Source organism: Myotis lucifugus, unplaced genomic scaffold (assembly GCF_000147115.1).
Source record: "Myotis lucifugus unplaced genomic scaffold, Myoluc2.0 scaffold_8, whole genome shotgun sequence".
Classification (NCBI taxonomy): domain Eukaryota; kingdom Metazoa; phylum Chordata; class Mammalia; order Chiroptera; family Vespertilionidae; genus Myotis; species Myotis lucifugus.
The window spans coordinates 6,275,479-6,296,693 of NW_005871056.1; the positions used below are offsets into that span (position 1 = coordinate 6,275,479).

The following is a 21,215-nucleotide window of genomic DNA, read 5'->3' on the forward strand; positions in this document are numbered from 1 at the left end:
CATCATCACACTTTAAAAAAAGGCCTGATGCAGACGGTGGACAAGAATATGACAATCAAGAAGGCCTTTCAGAGGCTGAAACTGTCGCAAAAGCCAAGACGGTCTTAGTTGGTCGCATGGTATTTAGAATCCAATTTCCAAAACCATAATTTATCATTAACTGTCTGTGCGACCATCTCTTTTGGCCTTAGTTTCCATACCTCTAACATAGGAATCCCACCAACCATAAGACGTTGCTGTAACGTGCAAAGTTAAGCATGTGGTAAACAATCTTATTCCTTTTTTCATTTCTATGGCACAATAAATACATTTCACCCTACTGCCTAATTGGTATCTGGAAATAACCGTTAATTTTTCCCACAGTTATGTGACTTTTTATATAATTACCTTATCTTCCCCACTAAGCTGAAAACTCCTAGAAGGCAAAAACTAACACGGACTCTTATTTTTACACCTAATGCCTCATATTTTATATCACAGAAAGCAAGCATTTAATAAATAGTTGATAAACACAGAAATAATATAGCTTTAAAAACATTCCTGTTCCTTAACTTAGCATAATCTGCTTCCAAACATGTTTAATAAGGAAAAAAGCTACAAGAGCAAGTAAAATTACTATTAATTACAAAAAGTTGCAAACCACTTGAATGTCCAAAAAGTCAGTAAAGAAGAGCTGTTACGAGAACATGAGTAAAAGCTGATCTCATAGGAAAGCAAGACACAAAAGTCACCTGTTTGCAGGATAATTACAGTCATGGGGGGTGCGGGAGGGATAAAACTGCACAGAAAGATGCCACGATTAAGGAGTTGTTGTGTTGAGTTGTGGGACTCTGGATCAGTTCTAACTTGCTTTTCTGCATTTCCTAAACTGTCTCAATTGAGCGTACGTGTTTCTCTTTTAAACCCACCATCACATTGTGGCCTGACCATCGGTGTGCATGTGAAAGCTGTGGGCTCCCCTTGTGTGTGCAGGAGTCCCCAGAGCGGAAGCACTGGCTCGAGGGGCTGGGGAACTGTGGACTCAGACAAGTAAACCTGTATGCGGTAACCTCTCCGTAAGGCTTCTGCTTGCACTGCAGCCTGAGAGGGGCAGTGACGATGAGTCCCACTTCACAGGCATTAGTGAAGAGAGAGGTTAGGTAATGTCAAGGTCAAAAAGCAAGTACACAAAGAATAAAAAGCAAATCTTCATCTGATTCCAAAACCCTCACACTCCCCCCGGGACATTTCCTCCCAGGGGAACAAAAGGGAGCACAGGGGAGATGAAAACTCCTGGAAGTCCCATGCACACTACAGTGACTACAGCAAGTGTGCCCTCAGGATTAAGTGAGCATTTCAGGGGGGATGTGAAGAGGTGCCCAAGGTCTTTACCACCACCTCCCCCCAAATTATTCCTCTGCTCCTTTCCTCACGACTGCAATTCCCTGAGCAGAGTTTAAGGCATTTATCCAGGCACAGCAAGTTTGCTGGAGGAGATCACATCATTTTTCTATCATCAGAGGATTAAAATCCCCTCTGGGAAAGGTAACAAGTGGCACGAAAATGTTTCAAGGTACAAATGGCTGCTCTTCATTCCACCCATTTCATAAAGTAAAGGAGGACAAGGAGGAAGGTCTGGGATCGAAGAAGAGTGGATGAGAGCAGAAGCAGGTGCCGTAGAGAAGAACACAGTGGAAGAAGGGTGGGTTCTGTGGGAACTTAGGCGAGAACTGCATCCAGCTCTCAGTCTTGCTGAGTGTCCTTGCAGAGTCAGAGCTGGAAGGCAGCGATGCTCAGCCTTTTCATCTCGTGGCACACATAAAGTACTAAAATTCCGCGGCACCCCCAAAAAAACACTTTTTGCTGATCTGACCAAAAAAAAGTGTAATTTTGATTCATTCACACCAACGGCTATTGTGTTGGCTCAGAAGGTAAAAGCTTTTTGTCACAGCTCTATGAAGAAGACTAATATCAAGCTTTTAAAAAAGCTCTTTAGCCCTGGCCGGTGTGGCTCAGTTGGTTGGGTGTCATCCCGTGCACCAAAAGGTTGCTGGTTCGATTCCCAGTCAGGGCATATGCCCAGATTTCAGGTTTGATCCCAGCAGGGGGCATTCTGGAGGCAGCTGATCATGTTCTACTCTCATACCAATGTTTTTCTTTCCCTCTCTCTAAAAATCAATAAAACATATATTTTAAAAGCTCTTCATATAGAGCTACAAGTATCTTTTTAAAAATCATACTATGACTGCCCTAGCTAGTTTGGCTCAGTAGATAGAGCGTTGGCCTGCGGACCGAAGGGTCCTGGGTTCGGTTCCAGTCAAGGGCACATACCTTGGTTGCAGGCTCCTCCCTGGCCCAGGCCCTGGTCGAGGCTCTTGCAGGAGGCAACCAATCGATGTGTTTCTCTCACATCGATGTTTCTCTCTGTCTTTCCCTCTCTCTTCTACTCTCCCTAAAAAAATCAATGGAAAAATATCCTCGGGTGAGGATTAACAACAACAAAAAAAATCATACTATGACCTAACAAGAGATTGGTTAAATGAAATGTGGTAGTACACTGATTTAATGAACTACTAAGTAGCCTTTTTAAATGTGGTCATGAATTTATAGTGACTGATATGAAAAGTTAGATATTGTTTTGTTATACCAAGAAGCATGTTAACCTTGCTAAGGATAATAACAATATATGATTATATAGAAAAATATTTTTTTAAATATATTTTATTGATTTTTTACAGAGAGGAAGGGAGAGGGATAGAGAGTTAGAAACATCGATGAGAGAGAAACATCGATCAGCTGCCTCTTGCACACCCCCTACTGGGGATGTGCCTGCAACCAAGGTACATGCCCTTGGCCAGAATCGAACCTGGGACCATTCAGTCCGCAGGCTGACGCTCTATCCACTGAGCCAAACCGGTTAGGGCATAGAAAGATATTCTTTTAAATGAATCAAAAGTGTTAAGATGTCCAATTTACTTTAAAATACTTCCACACTCACAAATATCTACCATCTATCTAGACAGATGTTACAGATACACTTAAATGTACACATGCAAATAAAAATGGCAAAATGTTAATAACTAACAATGAATTTAGGAGACAGTCTTTTCGTGTTTATTATTCTTGACTTCAGCATTCTCTAGGTTCAAAAACTTCATAACAAAGTTTTTTAGCACATGTATTATCATTATTCTATTTTTAAAGGGAAATATGCACATAAATATGTATAAACTCTCCAATGCTTAGCTATGATTATCCAGATGTGGGCTTATATGCTTCTGTATAGACTTGATTGCATTTTTAAATTTTATGCCATGAGCATGCCTTTCCCTTTTATACTCAGAAAAACTCCAAACTATCCAAAAAGACACTATTCAATTCAGAACACATCACAATGTTCTTAAAATAAAGATGTGAAGTACAGTGCCACCATGCTTAACAAGTGCTGGTGGCTTTTCCTCTCACCTGTGATGAAGGCCTCGCAGCTTACAACTTTCAGTGAGCATCATTGTCACCTGAATTTCAGAAGCTTGATCTACGTCAAGAAAAAGACATTATTTTGAATGACAATACTGTATATACATATGGCATTACTATTCTCTGCTTTTAGTAAATAATTGTCTCAAGTAAATTTAAATAGGTCTTGCTTAAAATTCTATTGCAGTAGGTAGTGTCTTGTTGAATAGGTCAACACTAACAGAAGTCATTAAAGATAAATCTGACTACATAAAACTTAGAAATTAAGGTTCTATAAACAAAGTAGAGAAGTTAATAACAGATTGGAAGAATATCTGCAACAAATAAGGCACACAAAGGGCTAATTTCCTTTTCCTTTCTGTCCCCCTTCTTTAAAGAGTTTATACAAATCAATAAGAAAAAAAAATTAAAGAGAAGGCATTTCTCCACTCTTTGAAAAGAACATTTCCAGTAAGCAAAAAGTATATTTTCATTATAAAATTAAAAATGAGTGCCATTTTTTAAAAAAAGGTCTTAGATGTCAAAAACATGAGTATATCCTTAAAAACACTTTCAAAGAAACCATAAAAATAGTTTTTACTGTCAACAGTAAAAATAGTAATAATAACAGTAAAAATAGTAATAATAATTTATAAAGCTTCTGACCAATGCAATATTAGAGGGAGGAGAAGATACAAAGATTGGCAAAGCCAAGATCCACATCCCAGCCCTACCTAGTAAAATGCAAAACCAACAGTAAAATCTGGACCACTGAGCTCAGGCACTAGGATTACATGTCACATTCACTCCTTAAAGCTGATAAATTGCAAATTTCATTTACTTCCAACTCTAACAGATGTTTAATTTACTTCCCTCTCCCACGACTTGTTATTAGTGTCCCTTTCCAGGAAGCTTCACTTAGTTAAGACTTTTGTCGGAATGTCAAATACGTGGACAAAAAGCCAAGGATGTGGAACACTTGGTACTTCTTTGGAAACGGTGATCCACACCAATGTCCAGTGAAATAAACTCTAGTTGTCTAAAAACTGCTAAACATTTAGGATCACTCAGTAAACGACAGGCTGTGCCTTATTATTAGTCTTTCTGTAATCTAAATATTTTTTAACAAAATTATAGCCAGACTATTTGGGGGCTGGCAGGATGTTTTTAGGATCAAAAACTAGTAATCATTGGAGGGCCACACCAGTTGGTAAGCGTATACCACTTTCCCATTAACTGGTTCAGAGACCCAAATAGAACAAAAGGTAATTTCAGGATGTGTCATTTTATGCATAGTATTTTTCCAGTTCTTAACTTTGATATAAACATGTTCTATTAAGTAAGAGATACCTGAACTGGATGATGATCTAAGAAAACACTGAATGGGAGAAAAAATAATTTTACCCACTTATTAAGAAAAAAATAATTTTCCTGGATCCCTTTTCCAGTCTAGTCCTAGTCTTTTAATTTTAAATACTGAAAGATCTATTTTCAAGATGGATACGTTTGAAAAGGATATCATAAAATAATTCACACTGTAAAAGCTACGAGAGAACAAAATGATATAAAAAAACATTCACAAGTTACAAAAGATTAGCTATTAAATAAGAACTTAACACAAAAAAACTCAAATTAATTCATTTATTTTATTAAATTCAATTTCATAATCCTGTGTGAAATATTCAGATTCCTAACTTTAATCTCTAGAAATTTATATTGGAATATCTATTAAGTGTCTTTGCAAAACTATGAATTTTTTAAGCCAAAGTTTGCCCTAAGGTAAAGGTCAATGATCATTTCAAAACATATTATTTTTGCATGTAAGCTGCACTTCTAATTGTGTGGCATGTAACAAAGCATAGAGATTTGTGAAAGTACTTTCAGTTATATATAGGCTTAATTAAGAAATAAACATAACATTGTAAAAAAATAAATCTCAGAGAAAATCATGTGAAGTTATCTAACGATTTGGAGGCGAGTGCTGTGGTCAAAGCACTTCCTTTTTGTTTCCAAGCAAATCATGACCATATATTGGCTAAGGACTCACTGTGCTTTCTCCTGTTTCCGCCTGGCTCAAAGAGAACATTGCCATCACAGTGGTTAGGCGTAGAACCAAGCAAGTGACTCCAATTCAAGTGTATACGGAAAGAGAAGCCTTATCTTGTGAAACAGTCCCAGCATCCACATTGTGTTTCCTTATCACTATTATTTCCTTCTTTCTCCCCTTCCAACCCTTTATCAACCCAATTCTGTACAGAAATCTCTTTTGTTAATTCAAGATTCATTCAGGACAAATTAATAACAGCCCAGGCTAAACTGTCCAAATAATATTTATAAAGCCCAGAAGAAATACTAGAATTAAGGGGAAATGTTTCCTTAAAAAATGGGGAAAGTGTAACCAAAGGCAGTGGTTATTAAACGTAGAGTTCAAAGTTTATATTTACGAAGAGTACTATGTACACTATACCTCAAAACTAGGCAGAAAATCTGGTGGGACCTGATTTAAATGTTAACCTTTAAAGTTATTTTGGGGCTAGGAAAAGTGGGTGAATAATATAAGTTCTGAACAATATACTGAGTTAAACCATTTACTTAGAAAAGATAAAAAGTGTGAGTGTGTGTTTGTACCACCCTTAAACAAGCAATTTTGCTAAATTCAAAGAAATCAAATCCCAAAGAATTTTTGTTAGATTAGTACAACCCAACTTTTTAGAAACAATAAACATGTGTCCATGAATCACTTTAAGTAAATTTAGAAACATGTTCTTACAAACTAACTTTGTAAACTTCATAAAGTTGTCACCTCCTACTCATAAAATTGAATTTAATTTTGCCCTCAATTTCTGCATTCAAAATGCTAAATTTGTTTTTTCAAAATTATTATCTTATCATCTCAATCTATATCAGTGTCAGACACTAAGCACCTTATAAATTACCACATTCTTCTTTCTCTTAAATACTAAGAATTATTTAAGCTCTTAGAAACATCAATTATAAATAATTAAAATTCGAATGTTTTAAAGTCTTACTAGTATTTAATTTATATTAGGGAATAAGCCATATATAAATAATATTCTAATATATTCTGTTAGGAAATCTCTAATTAAAAAATTTATGTAAATCATGCCCTAGCGGTGTGACTCAGTTGATTGGGCACCATTCCATGCACTGAGAAGTGGCCAGTTCAGTTCCCAGTCAGGGCGCATGGCCAGGTTTGGGCTTGATCCCTGTTGTGCAGGAGGCAGCTGCATGATCAATATTTCACTCTCACATCGATATTTCTCTCACTGCCTCTTCCTTCCTCTCTAAAAAATTTCAATTAAAAAAAAATCTTTTAAAATGTTGATATAAATCAATAATTGAAAAAGTAGGTATCACATTTCTCCAGGTAGTTAATATATTCATGAAAATATAAACTAGTATTACACCTTTTAGAAAACAATCTGGCAATATCTTTCAAAAAAAAATTTTTTTTTCTTTCAAAATTTTAAATGTAATACCTCTTGGGGCAGCCAAGTCCAACTACGGCCATACATGCAAAACTATACCAAGACATGCCCACACATGGCCACATGGATATGGATATTTTCTGCAGCATTATGTAGCAAAGGCAGGGGCAGTAGGAAGGAAATTCACATAAGGTACAGTGGGTCATCCCTTTTTAAAAAAATCATTACCTGAGGATATATTTCTATTGATTCTAGAGAGAGAGGGAAGGGAAGAGAAAGAGAGAGAGAGAAAGAGAGGCGGAGAGAGAAACATTAATTGGTTGCCTGCTATATGTGCTCTGACTAGGAATCAAACCTACAACCCCTTGGAACATGGGATGATGCTCCAACCAACTGAGCCAGGGCTCATCTTTTTTCTTTATAGTGTTCAGTACTGGGCAGGTAGAGAGAGAGGAGGGAAAACTGTAACAATGTTGTTTTTCTAACTGAATTTATTGGGGTCACACTGGTTAATAAAATGATGTAATAATTCTATAACATATCATCTGTATATTGTACAATGTATTCACCACCCCAAGTCAAGTCTCCTGTCAACATTTATCACCCCTATGCTCTCTTCTACTCCCCCTCACCACCTTTAACAATGTTTTTTTAAGGGTGAAAACCAAAGATTTTTAACTTAGGAAAACCACAATATTATATGTAGCAATAATGAAGTCAAGTGGATGCAGTTTAACTAAAAGCCTGAGTAATATCTAATAAATGTTTAAGGTCTTAATTTGTTAGACTTCTATACCTTAATGAGAACTACCCAAAACTCCTTAATAGTCTCATATGAGCTAAATTAACATGGAATGATTTATAAAGGTCTGGAACACTGAGAATTTAAGGCAGAATTTAGCTGGCATGAGCCACCTTAAACAGGAAAGCATTATGGAAATAGTATGGAAAAAATTCCTACCTTTAACTGTTTTTACAAATGCTTGCTTTTCTTTATTTGGATCTTTTTCATCTATTAAAATCCCATGGAAAATACGCCCAAAAGTACCTAAACGGGAAAGAAATGAGAGATCATAAAATAACCTTCATAAAATTATAAGTACAAAACTTTCTGCCACAATATAACTTAAACATAATAAGAGTGTATGTGATCAACAACATTACTATAGCCCTGGAGTAAGAAGACCCAAATCTTTGTTTTTTTTAATGACTGTTAGAAGTTCTTTGTTACTATGAAATAATTTGCTTTCACCCTAGCTGATTTGGCTCAGTGGATAGAGCGTCGGCCTGCGGACTGAGGAGTCCCAGGTTTGATTCCGGTCAAGGGCACATGCCCAGGTTTCAGGCTCGATCCTCAGTAGGGGGCATGCAGGAGGCAATCAATCAATGATTCTCTCTAATCATTGATGTTTCTATCTCTCTCCCTCTCCCTTTCTCTCTGAAATACATAAAATATATTTTTTAAAAAAGAAATAATTTGCTTTCAGAAATACCAGATCTCACAAGTACATGAGAATTCTTTCTGAATTATCCTAAATAAACCAGTGATACAGCCAGGAGCACTGAAGCTCAGCAGTGGGGTATCCACAGAGGCATCTGAATTTCTGGGCTTAGCCTCAACACAATGACAAAGGAGAGAAATGGACTATTCTCACACATTCAAAAACAGACACAAAACATCTGCATCGGTTAATTACTATTTGCCACTGGGGACAGTTGAAGATCCCCAATTAGCTGTGATTGACCTACTGCATCCCAACCAACAGATAAATTCAAATGCCTCATGCATCCCAAAACATTCCTAACCGAATTACAGAGGGGGTGTGGTGGGGGGGGTGGGGGGGGTGAGGGGGGGGAGAGTAACTCTGTATTTAACAACTTGAAGAGCTCAACAAAGTATTTATTATTAATTTCTGTCCTCCTCTTTCACCATCTCTCCAATCAATATCCTAAAACTCAAAGCAAGGACCAACAAGTGGGGAAGGAAAGGGTACTAATATCTATCTAACACCTAAATGTGTTAGTTGATTTAATGTGCATTATTTCATTGTAACTTGCCTAAGAGTAGACCGGGTAGTCCAAATTTACAGAAGAGAAAATTGGACACAGAATATATGAAGTGATTTATCCAAGGTTGTAGGAATGGAACTGGAAGTTGGGTGTAACTCCAAAGCCCATGCACGCTCCTTCTGCTAGAACCCCACACTATATGCCACAGAGAAAATTACTTAGACTATTTCAAAGAGGTCTACTAGGTTGTGATAATCTTTAAATAAGAACTAAACAGAAAGAAAATATACTTTAAAGGGAACAAGCATTAATATAAGTGCTTTAATATACTTGAAAATCAAGAATTACACCAAAGCCGTACTAAGTCGAATTAAAGATCTAAAGAAGGGAAAAATAAAATCAGTTTTATAAAGGAAATAAATTATGCACTGCTTTCTATCCTTAGACATAAAATCAAATTCTTAAAATTTGAAACAAAAAATGTGTTAGTGCTAACATTAAATCTTCTGTGAAAACCTGATTTTGAGATAATAAATACCTTCTTGGAGTACATCTTTTAGAGTTATCCTCTCCCTGGAGATTGCTATATCCTTCACCTTAGCTTTGGCCTCCAAAAGAGTGACACTTCTTAGGTCGTTCTTCTCTATTCGCAGGGTAGGATAACCTGAGGAGCCAACAAAGCCAAACCAAGAAATATAAATACCCTTAGTATGGCATCACGGTCAACTAGGTTGGTTAGGACCTCAGGATTCAAGTCACAGGAATGAATGAATGTGCACACACACGAACAGGGGAAATTATTTATGTAGGCCATACTTAATTTTAAAGAAAAACTTTTCCACCTACCCCAAAATCTCAAAATGAAGAATTAAAATAAGAAACACTAAAAGTAATATTACCATTACTGCCACTTCAATTGCCTTTCAGCCAAATGAAACAAGCTTTGATTCATGGAATTCAATTTAATCCATCTTATGGACTGTTTGCTTCCCAAAAGATTTTCTAATATAGTCTCCTAACAAAAGAACTTTTCAAAGGAAGATGTTTGTAAAAATGTCTAACAAAATGTGTACTCAATTTAATCATTCTGATATCCACAGAGCCTAGTCCTACCGTTGTGAGATTCATATTTGTTTTTCAGTACCCTTAACTCTCACTCATTTTTTAATATGACAGCAAAAAAAAAAATTCTAGCCATAATTAAAATTTTCATGCCCCCTCTCCCCCAAAAAAGTTAGAATAAAAGGAAGATCCAGTGTTAGCAAGGGGAAATTGGAATGGTATCTCCAATGGTTTGTTTGCTTTGGGAGAGATTGGGAAGAAAATCCCAGAAGTATTAGTGGACCTAGATAGTGGTCATCAATGGCTGCTAGAAGAATGACATGCAAGGCTTTGGGGAACTTCATGATGGATGGATTAGCCTGACAACCCGATTGCACTATCAGCAGTTTGACCAAGACATGCCTAGTTGTGAGTATCTGTATCTGTTTAATCCTGCCTAGAGTTCTCTGAGTTTCTTGGACCTGTGGTCTGTTAGGTTTTGTTATTTTGGAAAACTCTTGGTCATTATGTCTTCAAATATTTTTTTCTGCTCCTTTTTCTTTTCTTTTTTTTAATTTATAAACAAATGTATTTCCATTGAGTTTTTTCAAAAAGTATTTGTCTTATCATATATAATAAATAATCTATCTACTTAAGGTTATAGCCATAAAAAAAGGAAATTTTTTATTGATGGTAACTAAAAAAGTATTTTAATAAATAAATGTATTCCCACTGACTTTTTAAAAAAGTATTTTGCTTTTAGCTTATACAATAATTGAATTATCTGCCTCTTTAAGGTTATATCCACAATCACAAATTGACTCCCAAGAGCAAAGCTTGACATTTGAACATTAAAAGCAATGTTTTGTTTATGCTGAATAGTCTGGACTACTTTCACATTCATCATCATGTTTCCTGAAGAGCATATGTTTCTTTCTTTTGTTGGTGGTGATGGCAATTACTGTTAAGATTTCTTTTAAATTTATTTTCATCTAGAGTGCCCCCTCTACCCTCCCCGCCCCTTTTTTTCTTGCCACGATCTTATTAAAGAAACCCGGTCAGTTATTCCAAAGAATATCTGGCATCTGCTTTTTCGAATATCATTTAACTTCTGTATTTCTTGTAAATTGTAAATCAGTTCTATCACCTTCATTAGATCTGGTAGGTCCAGGTAACTCTTGAGGGTGGGAGGAGAAACAAGCCCAGGGCCGGTGCTTCACAACCGTGAATACAAAGTATCTGTTTGTCCTACTTTTTGTGATGCTAGATTCATGAGCGGATTCAGGTGTGACAATCTGATCCCTCAAATGGTAAAGTTCCCATTTCCCTTTGTTCACAGGGATTTAAATATTGATGAACTTTTCCTGAATCAAACATTTTATTGGGATTACAAATATAATTTCTAACTCTACGATTTCTTCCATATTTATCAGCTGAGAGTCTTCTGTGAAGAAACATTTTCCTTATGAACCAGCACTATCTGGTTACTCTGAAATACCGTCATGGAGCCAGCTGTTAGAGTAAGGTATTGCTGGTGCCTTAGTTACCTGAAAATGATCAATTTTTTAAAAAGGTATCATTATGAACCCGTGGATTTATACAGTTTATGTTAAAATCCATTGCCGTTGCCGAAACCGGTTTGGCTCAGTGGATAGAGCGTCGGCCTGCGGACTGAAAGGTCCCAGGTTCGATTCCGGTCAAGGGCATGTACCTGGGTTGCGGGCACATCCCCAGTAGGAGGTGTGCAGGAGGCAACTGATCGATGTTTCTAACTCTCTATCTCTCTCCCTTCCTCTCTGTAAAAAATCAATAAAGTATATTTTAAAAAAAAGTAAAAATTTGAAAAAAAAATAAAATAAAATCCATTGCCGTCATCATCGTTTTAGATGCTCAAAAGGGCCCATTTTGGGAGCTCTTCAAGTCTTTCGCAGTTCCCTTGATTTTTGGCTCAGCAACAGTTTTATCTGGTCCATTCCTGATTAAATCCTGGAACCATGCATTTCGTCAAAGAATTCCGGTTCTTTTTTTGGGAAACGGTATTGAAAGACCACAATAGGGCAGTGGGTGAAGAACAGATATTCTTAGTATTAGTTTACTAAAGAAAAATGCTAGCCCAAGGAAGGTAACAGTTAATGCCTATAAGAACCTAATTCATCAACAGCACCAATGAGTGGAGCCCTGACTTGTGACCTAGTGTCTATCTTGATGTTGCCTTGTTCCTTATTTGTATGGTGACTGATTCCTCTCTGTCTACATTATACTCTGTGAATGATAATTTCCCATCTACATGTTCCAGTATAAGAACTTTTATCAAAATCCTGTTCAAGCCCTGGCCAGTGTTGCTATGTGGTTAGAACATTGGCCCACACACTGCTGGGTCATGGGATCAATTCCTGGTCAAGGGCATGTACCTGTGTTGCAGGTTCAATATCTGGCCCTGGTTGGGATGTGTGTGTGAGGCAACCAATTGAAGTTTCTCTCTCACATCAATGTTTTCTCCCCCTCCCTCCTCCATTCTCTCTAAAAATATCCTCGGGTAAACTTTAACAAAACAAAACAAAACAAAACCCTTATTCAAAAAAACAGGAAATCAGATCTCGAGCTCTCAATTCTAATAGCAGCTAGTGTCCTATCCAGATTAGGAAACAGTGTAAAGTCCTTACCCTAGCCCATCAGACCACCAAACAATGTATTAAAATCCAAGTCTCTGTCTTCATGCAGTTCAATGGCTACCTAAATACCTGAAAACCTTCCTTCTGAATTTCTATAGGAGTGATTTTATAGCTCTTTAATATAATTAATCTATGGACATCTCCACGAAATTAAATATAGCAATTAAACGTAAATTTTATTTTCATACTCCAATTCCAGAATGTTTCATTCAATGCTCCAGAAAGCAAAAGTTGAGGATCAAGCCTAATTTTGCAACCAGACACTATGTATGTAGTATGGTACACTTGTCCCATAAGTAACTAACCACACAGGACCACTGACAGACAGACCACGGACAACTTTAGTAAATCAACTTTAGAATTAAATTAACTCTTACTGGTGATAGGAGTTGCATTGTTGGGTGTGTCGGCTCTCAGATACTGAGTCGTCTGGGTAGATGGCTGAGACAGCCCTTGGGAACTGCTGCTGGCACTGATGCTGCAAACAATTAAGAGAAATATTTGGCATGTCAGCTTCAATGAGAAATGTCCTTTCTCCAAGCACACAAAAAGCATGCAGACATTATAACTAGCTTAAAGTCCTGACAGAGATGGCAATAATGCATGGATCTCCATCACAAATGTTTCATATTGAAAATTTTAACTACCTCATAATGCAAAGCTAGATTTTTTCTTTCCCTTCTACTTACACAATCATCAAGCAGGTTCACCTGTCAAAGTCATTCAGAAATGTAGGTGCCAGTCCTAAGATACCACAGATAATAGCTGTCCTGAACCTCATACAACGATAATATTTTATGGAACTATGAATCACCTCTTACAAAAAGAGCCCATGCCATTCAATTAGATTGTTTTTAAGAAAAGGAATAGAAAGATAGGTCTCTTTTAATGATGGTCCAAAATCAAATGGCATACAGATGAGGGAATAACAGAGCATTTACAAATTATTATTACTAATTATTTTTGTTATTACTAATATCATGCATCCCCAAGCCTTAGAATGACAAGGAAGCACAAGACACCTGTTTTTGGAGTGCTACTCAAAGATCACCCAGAAAACAAAGTTAAAAGTCCAGGATTCAATAACAAGGAGGGAAAAGAAGCATCCCCATCCCCCAAAAGGGGGGAAATAAGGAACTTCAATTTATTTCCCATAAAATAAAACGAAAAATAACCTACACCCAGGACTTTTTGAGGCTCAAGTTGTATAATATATATGAAAACACTAGTTAAACATTCCCTTGCAACCAACATACACTAGTGGGAGAATGCTCAGACCCCAAATTATTTACTATCTCCAGTAGGTGGCACTCTTGTACCAACTCAGAATTCTTGAAAATACTGTGGGCATACCAAGATGTTATGAGTATGTCCATGCCAATTTTTTGTTTGTTCAACAGATATTTAGTGAGTCCCTACAATGAGTAAAGCACTACGTTAAGTGGTTAAACAAACCTTTAAACCCCAGACTTACTGTTAAAAGAGAGGCGGGCAGCGGTTGGGGATCCACCCCTGGTAACTATTAAACCCGTAACCTATATACCTGTATCACATGAGGTCGAAAACGGGATAAAAATGTACGCTTTCTAGCACTTAATAGTTTAAAACCAGTCTAAATAAATTACCTAATTTGATTTTCATAATCAAGTAAGATTAGTTATGGGGATATTAACTCTGGTTCAGAGTTGAAGTTAGGAGTTAGGGCAAAGAGCATCATTTTCCTTCACAGCACTTATTACAATTTGTGTTTTTCTGTCTTCTCTGTAACTTTATTTATTCATCCCACAAATATTTGTTAAGTGTCTACTACATGTCAGATGCTGTGCTGGGTGCTGGGGACCCGGCAGTAGACATAGTATACAAAGACCTGCCTCGTGAAGCTGGACAGCAGGGATTTCTCCTTCACTATCCGCCTTGCCCAGGCCGCTATCAGGCCCTGAGGCGGGGAGAGTGCCTGCCTGTTTACTCCTTCCTCCCAGCACTGAAGCCAGGCCCGGCACTGCAGGCCCAGGGGGCCCAACCGAGCCTCAGTGACAGCTCAGTGAACAACTACTGACTCGATCACTGAGCAGAGAAAACCAAACTTCCTTGAGAAAACCATACTTCCTTGTAACAAAAAGACAGAACAGTTGCTTCTGACATGAGTTGGTGATATATACCGAAAGAGGCAAAGAATTATTGGTATAACGCAGAGGTTGGGAACGTCCCGGCCGCGAAATCACTTGGTCTGGCCCTGCCTCATTCCTGTTACCTCATTTCTCCCTCAGTGCTGTCAGGCATTAGGGGTGAGTTAATTAAATGCTTGACCAAATATAGCAGGCTAATTTTTAAGTTGTTAATTTTGCATGGCCCATGAATGATGTTATGAAATATCCAAATAGCCCTTGGCAGAAAAAAGGTTCCCCACCCCTGGTATAGCAGAGTGGTTTTTGCCTCTCTCTACTCATTCTTCAATCAACAAATTTTTCATCCGACATTCATTCAGCTGAGGCCTGTTAGGCAATAGATACAGAAACAAAAAGAAATACAGGTAACCTCGTCACTAGTCATGGTGAGGTGGTGGGGTAATGGAGATAATGGAAAATGAAGATATTGCAAAATAGCAAGTTCAAGTACCCACAAACAAGGAACGAACTTCCCTGCAGTCATGAACGAACAGGGGAAGACCACAGTGTGGACAGGGTGCAGAGCATCCCACTGGGGCAGGGCCTCGGAGTGAACGTGGCGAGAAGCTCTGCCTCTCAGGACAGTCTCACCCGGCATGGCACTGAGACGGAAAGATCACCTCGGGTGTCAGGACAGGGACAGCTACACACATGGGACCCAAATGCCCCTGGCAGGAGCACCGCCCAGGGAGTTTCCTTCTCTGCCTCTAAAGAAACTCTGTGTGTAGCAGGACTCAGCTCCTGACTGCCTGGAATCGAGGAACTCTCCATCACCCCTGCCCCAGGAATTCCATGGAACCACAGGTCCCATCAACCGCACAGGGCTGCTGCGAAGATTAGGGGAACTAACGGGGGTCAAGCATGTGTAACAGCGCCTGACACGCAGCAAATGCTTTGTACACAATATGAGCTACTGCAATAATGAGTCTCCTGCTGCTCTGCCCTGGTGCTAGCACTGCTGTCCTGGAAAAGTTAATCGCTTTAAGCCTGCGTGTTCATCTTTAAAATGAGGACAATTTCACACCGTAGGTGACGTGAGTGTCAAATCAGATCATACATGTGAAATGCTTGTACAGTGCCGGTGAACAGAAAACACGCAATACAGCGGCAGCCACTGCGATCTCAGTGGGCCCTGTGCAGAGGGAAGTATGTGTCTCTCAAATGCTCTTGGATTACTGGATGGGAACTTTCTAGTCACCTCTGTTAGCTTGCCAGGCACATCATAAATAGTGGCTAACAGAACAGAAAAAGCAGAAGGAATTAGTCCATCACTACTAACACACCGAACCTTTCTGAAAACAAAAATCGTAATAATGGCACTTACTATATGTAAGTTCACAACATCCCCAGTAAGTATGTGCCGCTATTATCTCTGCTTTAGAGACGAGGAAAACTGACACATAAAGAGGCGACATAGCATACTTGAGGCCAGAAAGCTAGTAAGCAGGACACCAGAATTCAGAGACGCTCTGGCTCCAGAGGCCCAAGCTCTTAACTACTACGCTATGCTCTGAAAACAGGTGACAGTGTAAGCTGCTTTTATTCAGGCAATGTCTGGAAACATCCACCTGAAAGCTAGAGAGAACTGGGACCGATTCATGGGTGGTAACAGATTATTTCCGCAGGCAGAGGTATATGCCCCAAGTGATCTGGAAGTGCCTGCACAGCTCTGGCCGACGTGGGCTCCCAGCCCTGGCACACAGGCAAGCACTCAAGGGAAATGTGTGCATGGAGACTGACCTCTAAGTGTCATGCTCTTCATTGCCCTCTAACTCTACCTGTTCCCTCACCTTATTTCTCCCTCGGTGCTTCCAAAGACCATTTCATCCTCTATAAAACCGAAGTCTAACTTCAGCACTACCATACATACAAAACATATTCTGAAACACATCACCCATGTATTTCTCTTTTCATTCGCATCTCCTTTCTCAGTTTTTCTCGAGTCAGGTAAAGAAAGGAAAACAATGGGAACAGAGAGAACTTCAGGGCAGGTGCTGAATTCAACCAGGCTCCCTGTCCCCTGGGGCTTTGTGCCACAAATGTGCTTACCCAACGTATGAACAACACTGTGTTAGGACTGGGGATTCAGCAATAAGTAACACACACTGCTCTCTAACTGGAGAAAGCTTACATTCTAGTAGGAGAGACAAGTACACAGAGAAATGATTTCAGGAGGAAAAGGTATAGGAATTGTTACCCCAAAGAGAGAGAGAGACAGAAAGGGAGGGGGAGAGAAAGAGAGGGGAGAGCGAAATGGGTAGTTGGGAGGCTTAGAAAAGACTTCCTGAAAGAGATGGCAATAAAGCTGAAATGTGAAGAATGAACAGGGTTTGGACTGGTGGAAATGTAGGGAGCCTGGTGGACAAAAGGAAACTGAAAAAAAGTCCCAAAGGGCAGAGTGTAGGGCTGAAGTGAGGGACAATAATCACCTGACCAGAGCAGCTGGAAAGAAGATGGACAGAAAGGGGGAAAGGTTCAAGGAACACGGGAGATACACCGCTGCATAAAGCAGGGCTTTGACAGCCAACCCCTGCAGCTGGGGATGTCTTCAGTCAGCAACTGGGAATCCTGGAGGCGGGAAACAAGAATCATGTCTTGGAAAAATAAAACTGTCTATCACTCCTTCTTGACCTCTCACCCTATCCTGGTGGTAATGTCTTCCTTGACATCTCTGACTCACCCAGGCTAGGACCAGCACCTTTTGTATCCCACACTATAATTCACATACCATAATCATCAACTTCATAAAACTTCATAATTATGGGTTCATGTCAAAGATTAAATACCTGAAGCTAAGGGGTATATCATTAATTTTATTATTCCCAGAACTTAGCATATATAACCTAGTTCAGTGGTCGGCAAACTGCGGCTCGCAAGGCACATGCGGCTCTTTGGCCCCTTGAGTGTGGCTCTTCCACAAAATACCACGTGCGGGCGCGCATGAACAGTGTGATTGAAACTTCGTGGCCCATGCGCAGAAGTCAGTATTTTGTGGAAGAGCCACACTCAAAGTGCCAAAGAGCCGCATGTGGCTCTCGAGCCACAGTTTGCCAACCACTGACCTAGTTTATCTCAAAGGTTACACGTTAAAATCATCCGGGAAGCTTTAAGAAAAAAAATGATGCTCAAACACCACCTCAGACCAATTATGTCAGACTCTCTGGAAGGTGGGACCCAAGGACTGGTTTGTTTTAAAAGTTTATCTATGATTGTAACGTGCAACCAGGTTGAGAACCAATGGTTTAAATTATAGCAGGTTCTCAACAAATGTTTACAGGGGCCCGGCCACAATGGCTCAGTGGTTGAGCGTCGACCCATGAACCAAAAGGTCACCAGTTTGATTTTGGGTCGGGGCACGTGCCCAGGGTTGTGGGCTCAATCTCCAGTAGGGGACCTGCAGGAGGCAGCTGATTAATGTTTCCCTCTCACCAATGTTTCTATCTCTCTATCCCTTTCTCTCTTTAAAATCAATAAAAACATCTCTTTTTTTAAAGAAATGTTACTGGATGGATGGATGGATGGATAGATGGATGAATGGACAGATGGATAATGATGGAGGAACAAAGCAGGAGGAAGAAACAGGGCTATTTTTAAAAGGTACCAGGAGTCTGGTGTAGGGTCACATCAAAGTGGTTGAGGCGGAAATTTTGATCTCGACTTCTCTACCAACTAATAAACTGTAATTTCTGACTTCACAAATTAAAAAAAGATTAGAGAAACACAACGACAGCAATCACAAAGACAGTAATTTTTCCTTTGCTTAGCGACTCGATCATCCTCCCTCCCTCCCTTGCACCACTGTACACCAGCGTGCGTGGGTGTCTGTGGGCTCCCAGGCAAATGCAGATCACTGCTTTTATTTCCTTACTTTCCCAAAATATGTACAATACCTGTCATCCAGTTCAATCCTTTTCATACTATGAAGGTGCAAAACAGCTAATATTATTGCTACGAGAAATATTACTGCACAGCAAACCCCTACGCTGATATAAAACACACGCGTAGAAGTGGTGGGAGCTGCATGTACAGGATCATCTGAAATAAAAATGAAAAAGCACATCAAGCTTTTTAAACAAATTCACCAATTGCTTTGTGACCCAATATGCACTATAAGAATCCTGTTCTTTGTAAAAAAAAAAAAGATTTTCATTTCATGTGTCCATTCTCTGATAAGTTACCAGTAGTGTGTTGATGTAAGCTCACACAATATTTTAAATGTTTTGTTGTAGCTTTTTAGAAAAATTTTTAAATAGAACTTTTGGTTAATGAGTATAAAAGTCACAGTGGCTCCATATAACAAACACCTGCAGTGATGGAAATGTCCTACGTGAGCCGGCCAATACAGCAGCCACTGGCCACCTGTGGCTACTAAGCACTTGAAACATAGCTAGTGCAACTGAGGAACTGAAGAATTACTTTTATTGCATTATAATTAAAGTTAAATAACTGCATATGGTTAGGAGTTATCATATTGGACAGCACAGATCTCTAGATCCTCATACTTCCTCAGCAGTGATGCTGAAGTAGGCAGATCAGCCAACCACCCTGCTCCCAGGACAAGGAATATACAACACAGCAACCCATATGTTTAAAAACAACAACAATAAGCATTTAACCTTTTTCTCTTTTGAGAGCAACAAATTATTTTGCTTATCTGTTTTTAAAGATAAAAGCAGAAAAACAAGACTAATCATGAAATAAAATAATATTTCACGTTATATTATTCAAAAAGGAGAAAGGAAGGAAAGCCTCGGCAATAGAGAAAATAACTCAGAAGACAGACACACACACAGAAGCAAACTGAGAAAGAGACAGAAAAATGAGGACAGAACAGAACTGGTGTGATTGGAGATTTAAGTAAGTTTTGATGAGTACTTCATCAAAGTAATTCTACTGAATAAAGCCTGAGGAATTTGGGTTTTATCCCAAGTGAGATGGGAAATCATCGCAAGGTTCAAGCAAAAGAATGACACACATTATCACAGTTGAAGAAAAAACAAAGACAACTGACTGCACGCTGTGTAGAGAATGCTGTGGGGGCAGCAGAGCAGATGCAGGGAGAGAGTGAGAGGTCCAAGAAAGAGACAGCAGAGGCTGGAGCAAGAGTGTGGAGTGGAGAGAGAAGTGAATGGATTGGGAAGCAGATTAACAGGCCTTGCTCGTGGATTATACTGAAGTAGAAAGAAAAAGAGGAATTAAAGCTTTGGCTTAAAGAATCAGGTGGAGAATGGCTCCTCTACAAATACAAGGAGGAAGCAGGTCAGGGGAGGAGAACCCAGAACCTTGTTCTGTCCGAGAATACTTTGTGCGCATCTATGTGACATTGTCAAGTGTGGGGATAAGTTAGGCCAAAAAGTAAAAGTTAGAGCTTTCAAGCCCTTGGGGAAAACATTGCTTTCTAAAACTTACACTTGGAGTCCACAAACAATAAATCCGAACAGATTAATGCAAAGAGACCAAATGGCTTCTTGGTCCTCCAGACCTGACTGCACAAGTACAATCTAGTAACCTTTTAAGGTACTGCTATTAACACTACCTCAGGGAGAGTAAGTCTCAATGATGAGTCCATGTCAGAAAAGGAAAACGAAGTCTAGGTTACTATCTAAATACAACCATTACCATAAAAACAAAAATCTACTTTGAGTTTCTGCTCTGTAGGTTTAAATAACATAGCATCTGTCTTTAAGCTGATACTTTCACCTGGAAGAAATTAGCTGAGGGTTAGGTCCAGGTCACAAATCAGATTTTCTAACCTGCTAAAGAGATGAAGATCTTACATGTATTTCACCTTCACACTTTAATAATTATAACCATTTGAAATGTGATATGAATTCTTGCTTAAAAGTTTTTCTAGATCACTTGTTATGAAATATATTAGAGGCCCGATGCACGAATTCGTGTACCAGTGGGTTCCCTCGGCCTGGCCTGCGGGATCAGGCCGAAACCAGCTCTCCGACATCCCTCGAGGGGTCTTGGATTGTGAGAAGGCACAGGCCAGGCTGAGGGACCCCACCGGTGCACGTTCAGGGCTGGGGAGGGATGCAGGAGGTTGGTCAGCCAGGGAGGGACCGTGGGAGGGCTCCAGGGCATGTCCAGCCCATCTCCCTCAGTCCCGATCAGCCGGACCCCAGCAGCAAGCTAACCTACCAGTTGGAGCATCTGCCCCTTGGTGGTCAGTGCACGTCATAGCAACTGGTCAACCAGTTGACTGCCCCCTGGTGGTCTGTGCACATCATAGCGAGCGGTTGAGTGGCCTTAGCATATCATTAGTATATTACACTTTGATTGGTTGAACAGCCGACCAGACAACTGGACACTTAGCATATTAGGCTTTTATTATATAGGATATGAATTTTACTTCTGGAAATGTTTAGTATTCTAGTAATTTCATCTGACTATACCAATCTACAAAACAGCAAATTAAACAGCATGGTGCTTATCTT

The 21,215-nt window shown here is 39.3% G+C and overlaps 1 protein-coding gene across 7 annotated transcripts in view; it reads right to left on the reverse strand.

The window, feature by feature from the left end:
- The window catches only part of RYK (receptor-like tyrosine kinase), a 57,686-nt gene that overhangs the window by 21,975 nt on the left and 14,496 nt on the right, over nucleotides 1–21,215 (reverse strand). For 5 of the 7 annotated variants that reach the window (XM_023749548.1, XM_023749547.1, XM_014450865.2 and 2 more), the window contains 5 exons: nucleotides 18,663–18,807; nucleotides 12,985–13,085; nucleotides 9,433–9,567; nucleotides 7,846–7,932; nucleotides 3,445–3,514 (listed from right to left, as the gene is read on the reverse strand). In XM_023749548.1, the coding sequence (XP_023605316.1) occupies nucleotides 3,445–3,514; nucleotides 7,846–7,932; nucleotides 9,433–9,567; nucleotides 12,985–13,085; nucleotides 18,663–18,807 (538 nt within the window). The remainder of the gene's footprint in view (nucleotides 1–3,444; nucleotides 3,515–7,845; nucleotides 7,933–9,432; nucleotides 9,568–12,984; nucleotides 13,086–18,662; nucleotides 18,808–21,215) is intronic. The other 2 variants (XM_014450868.2, XM_014450860.2) reach the window with 1 other exon arrangement.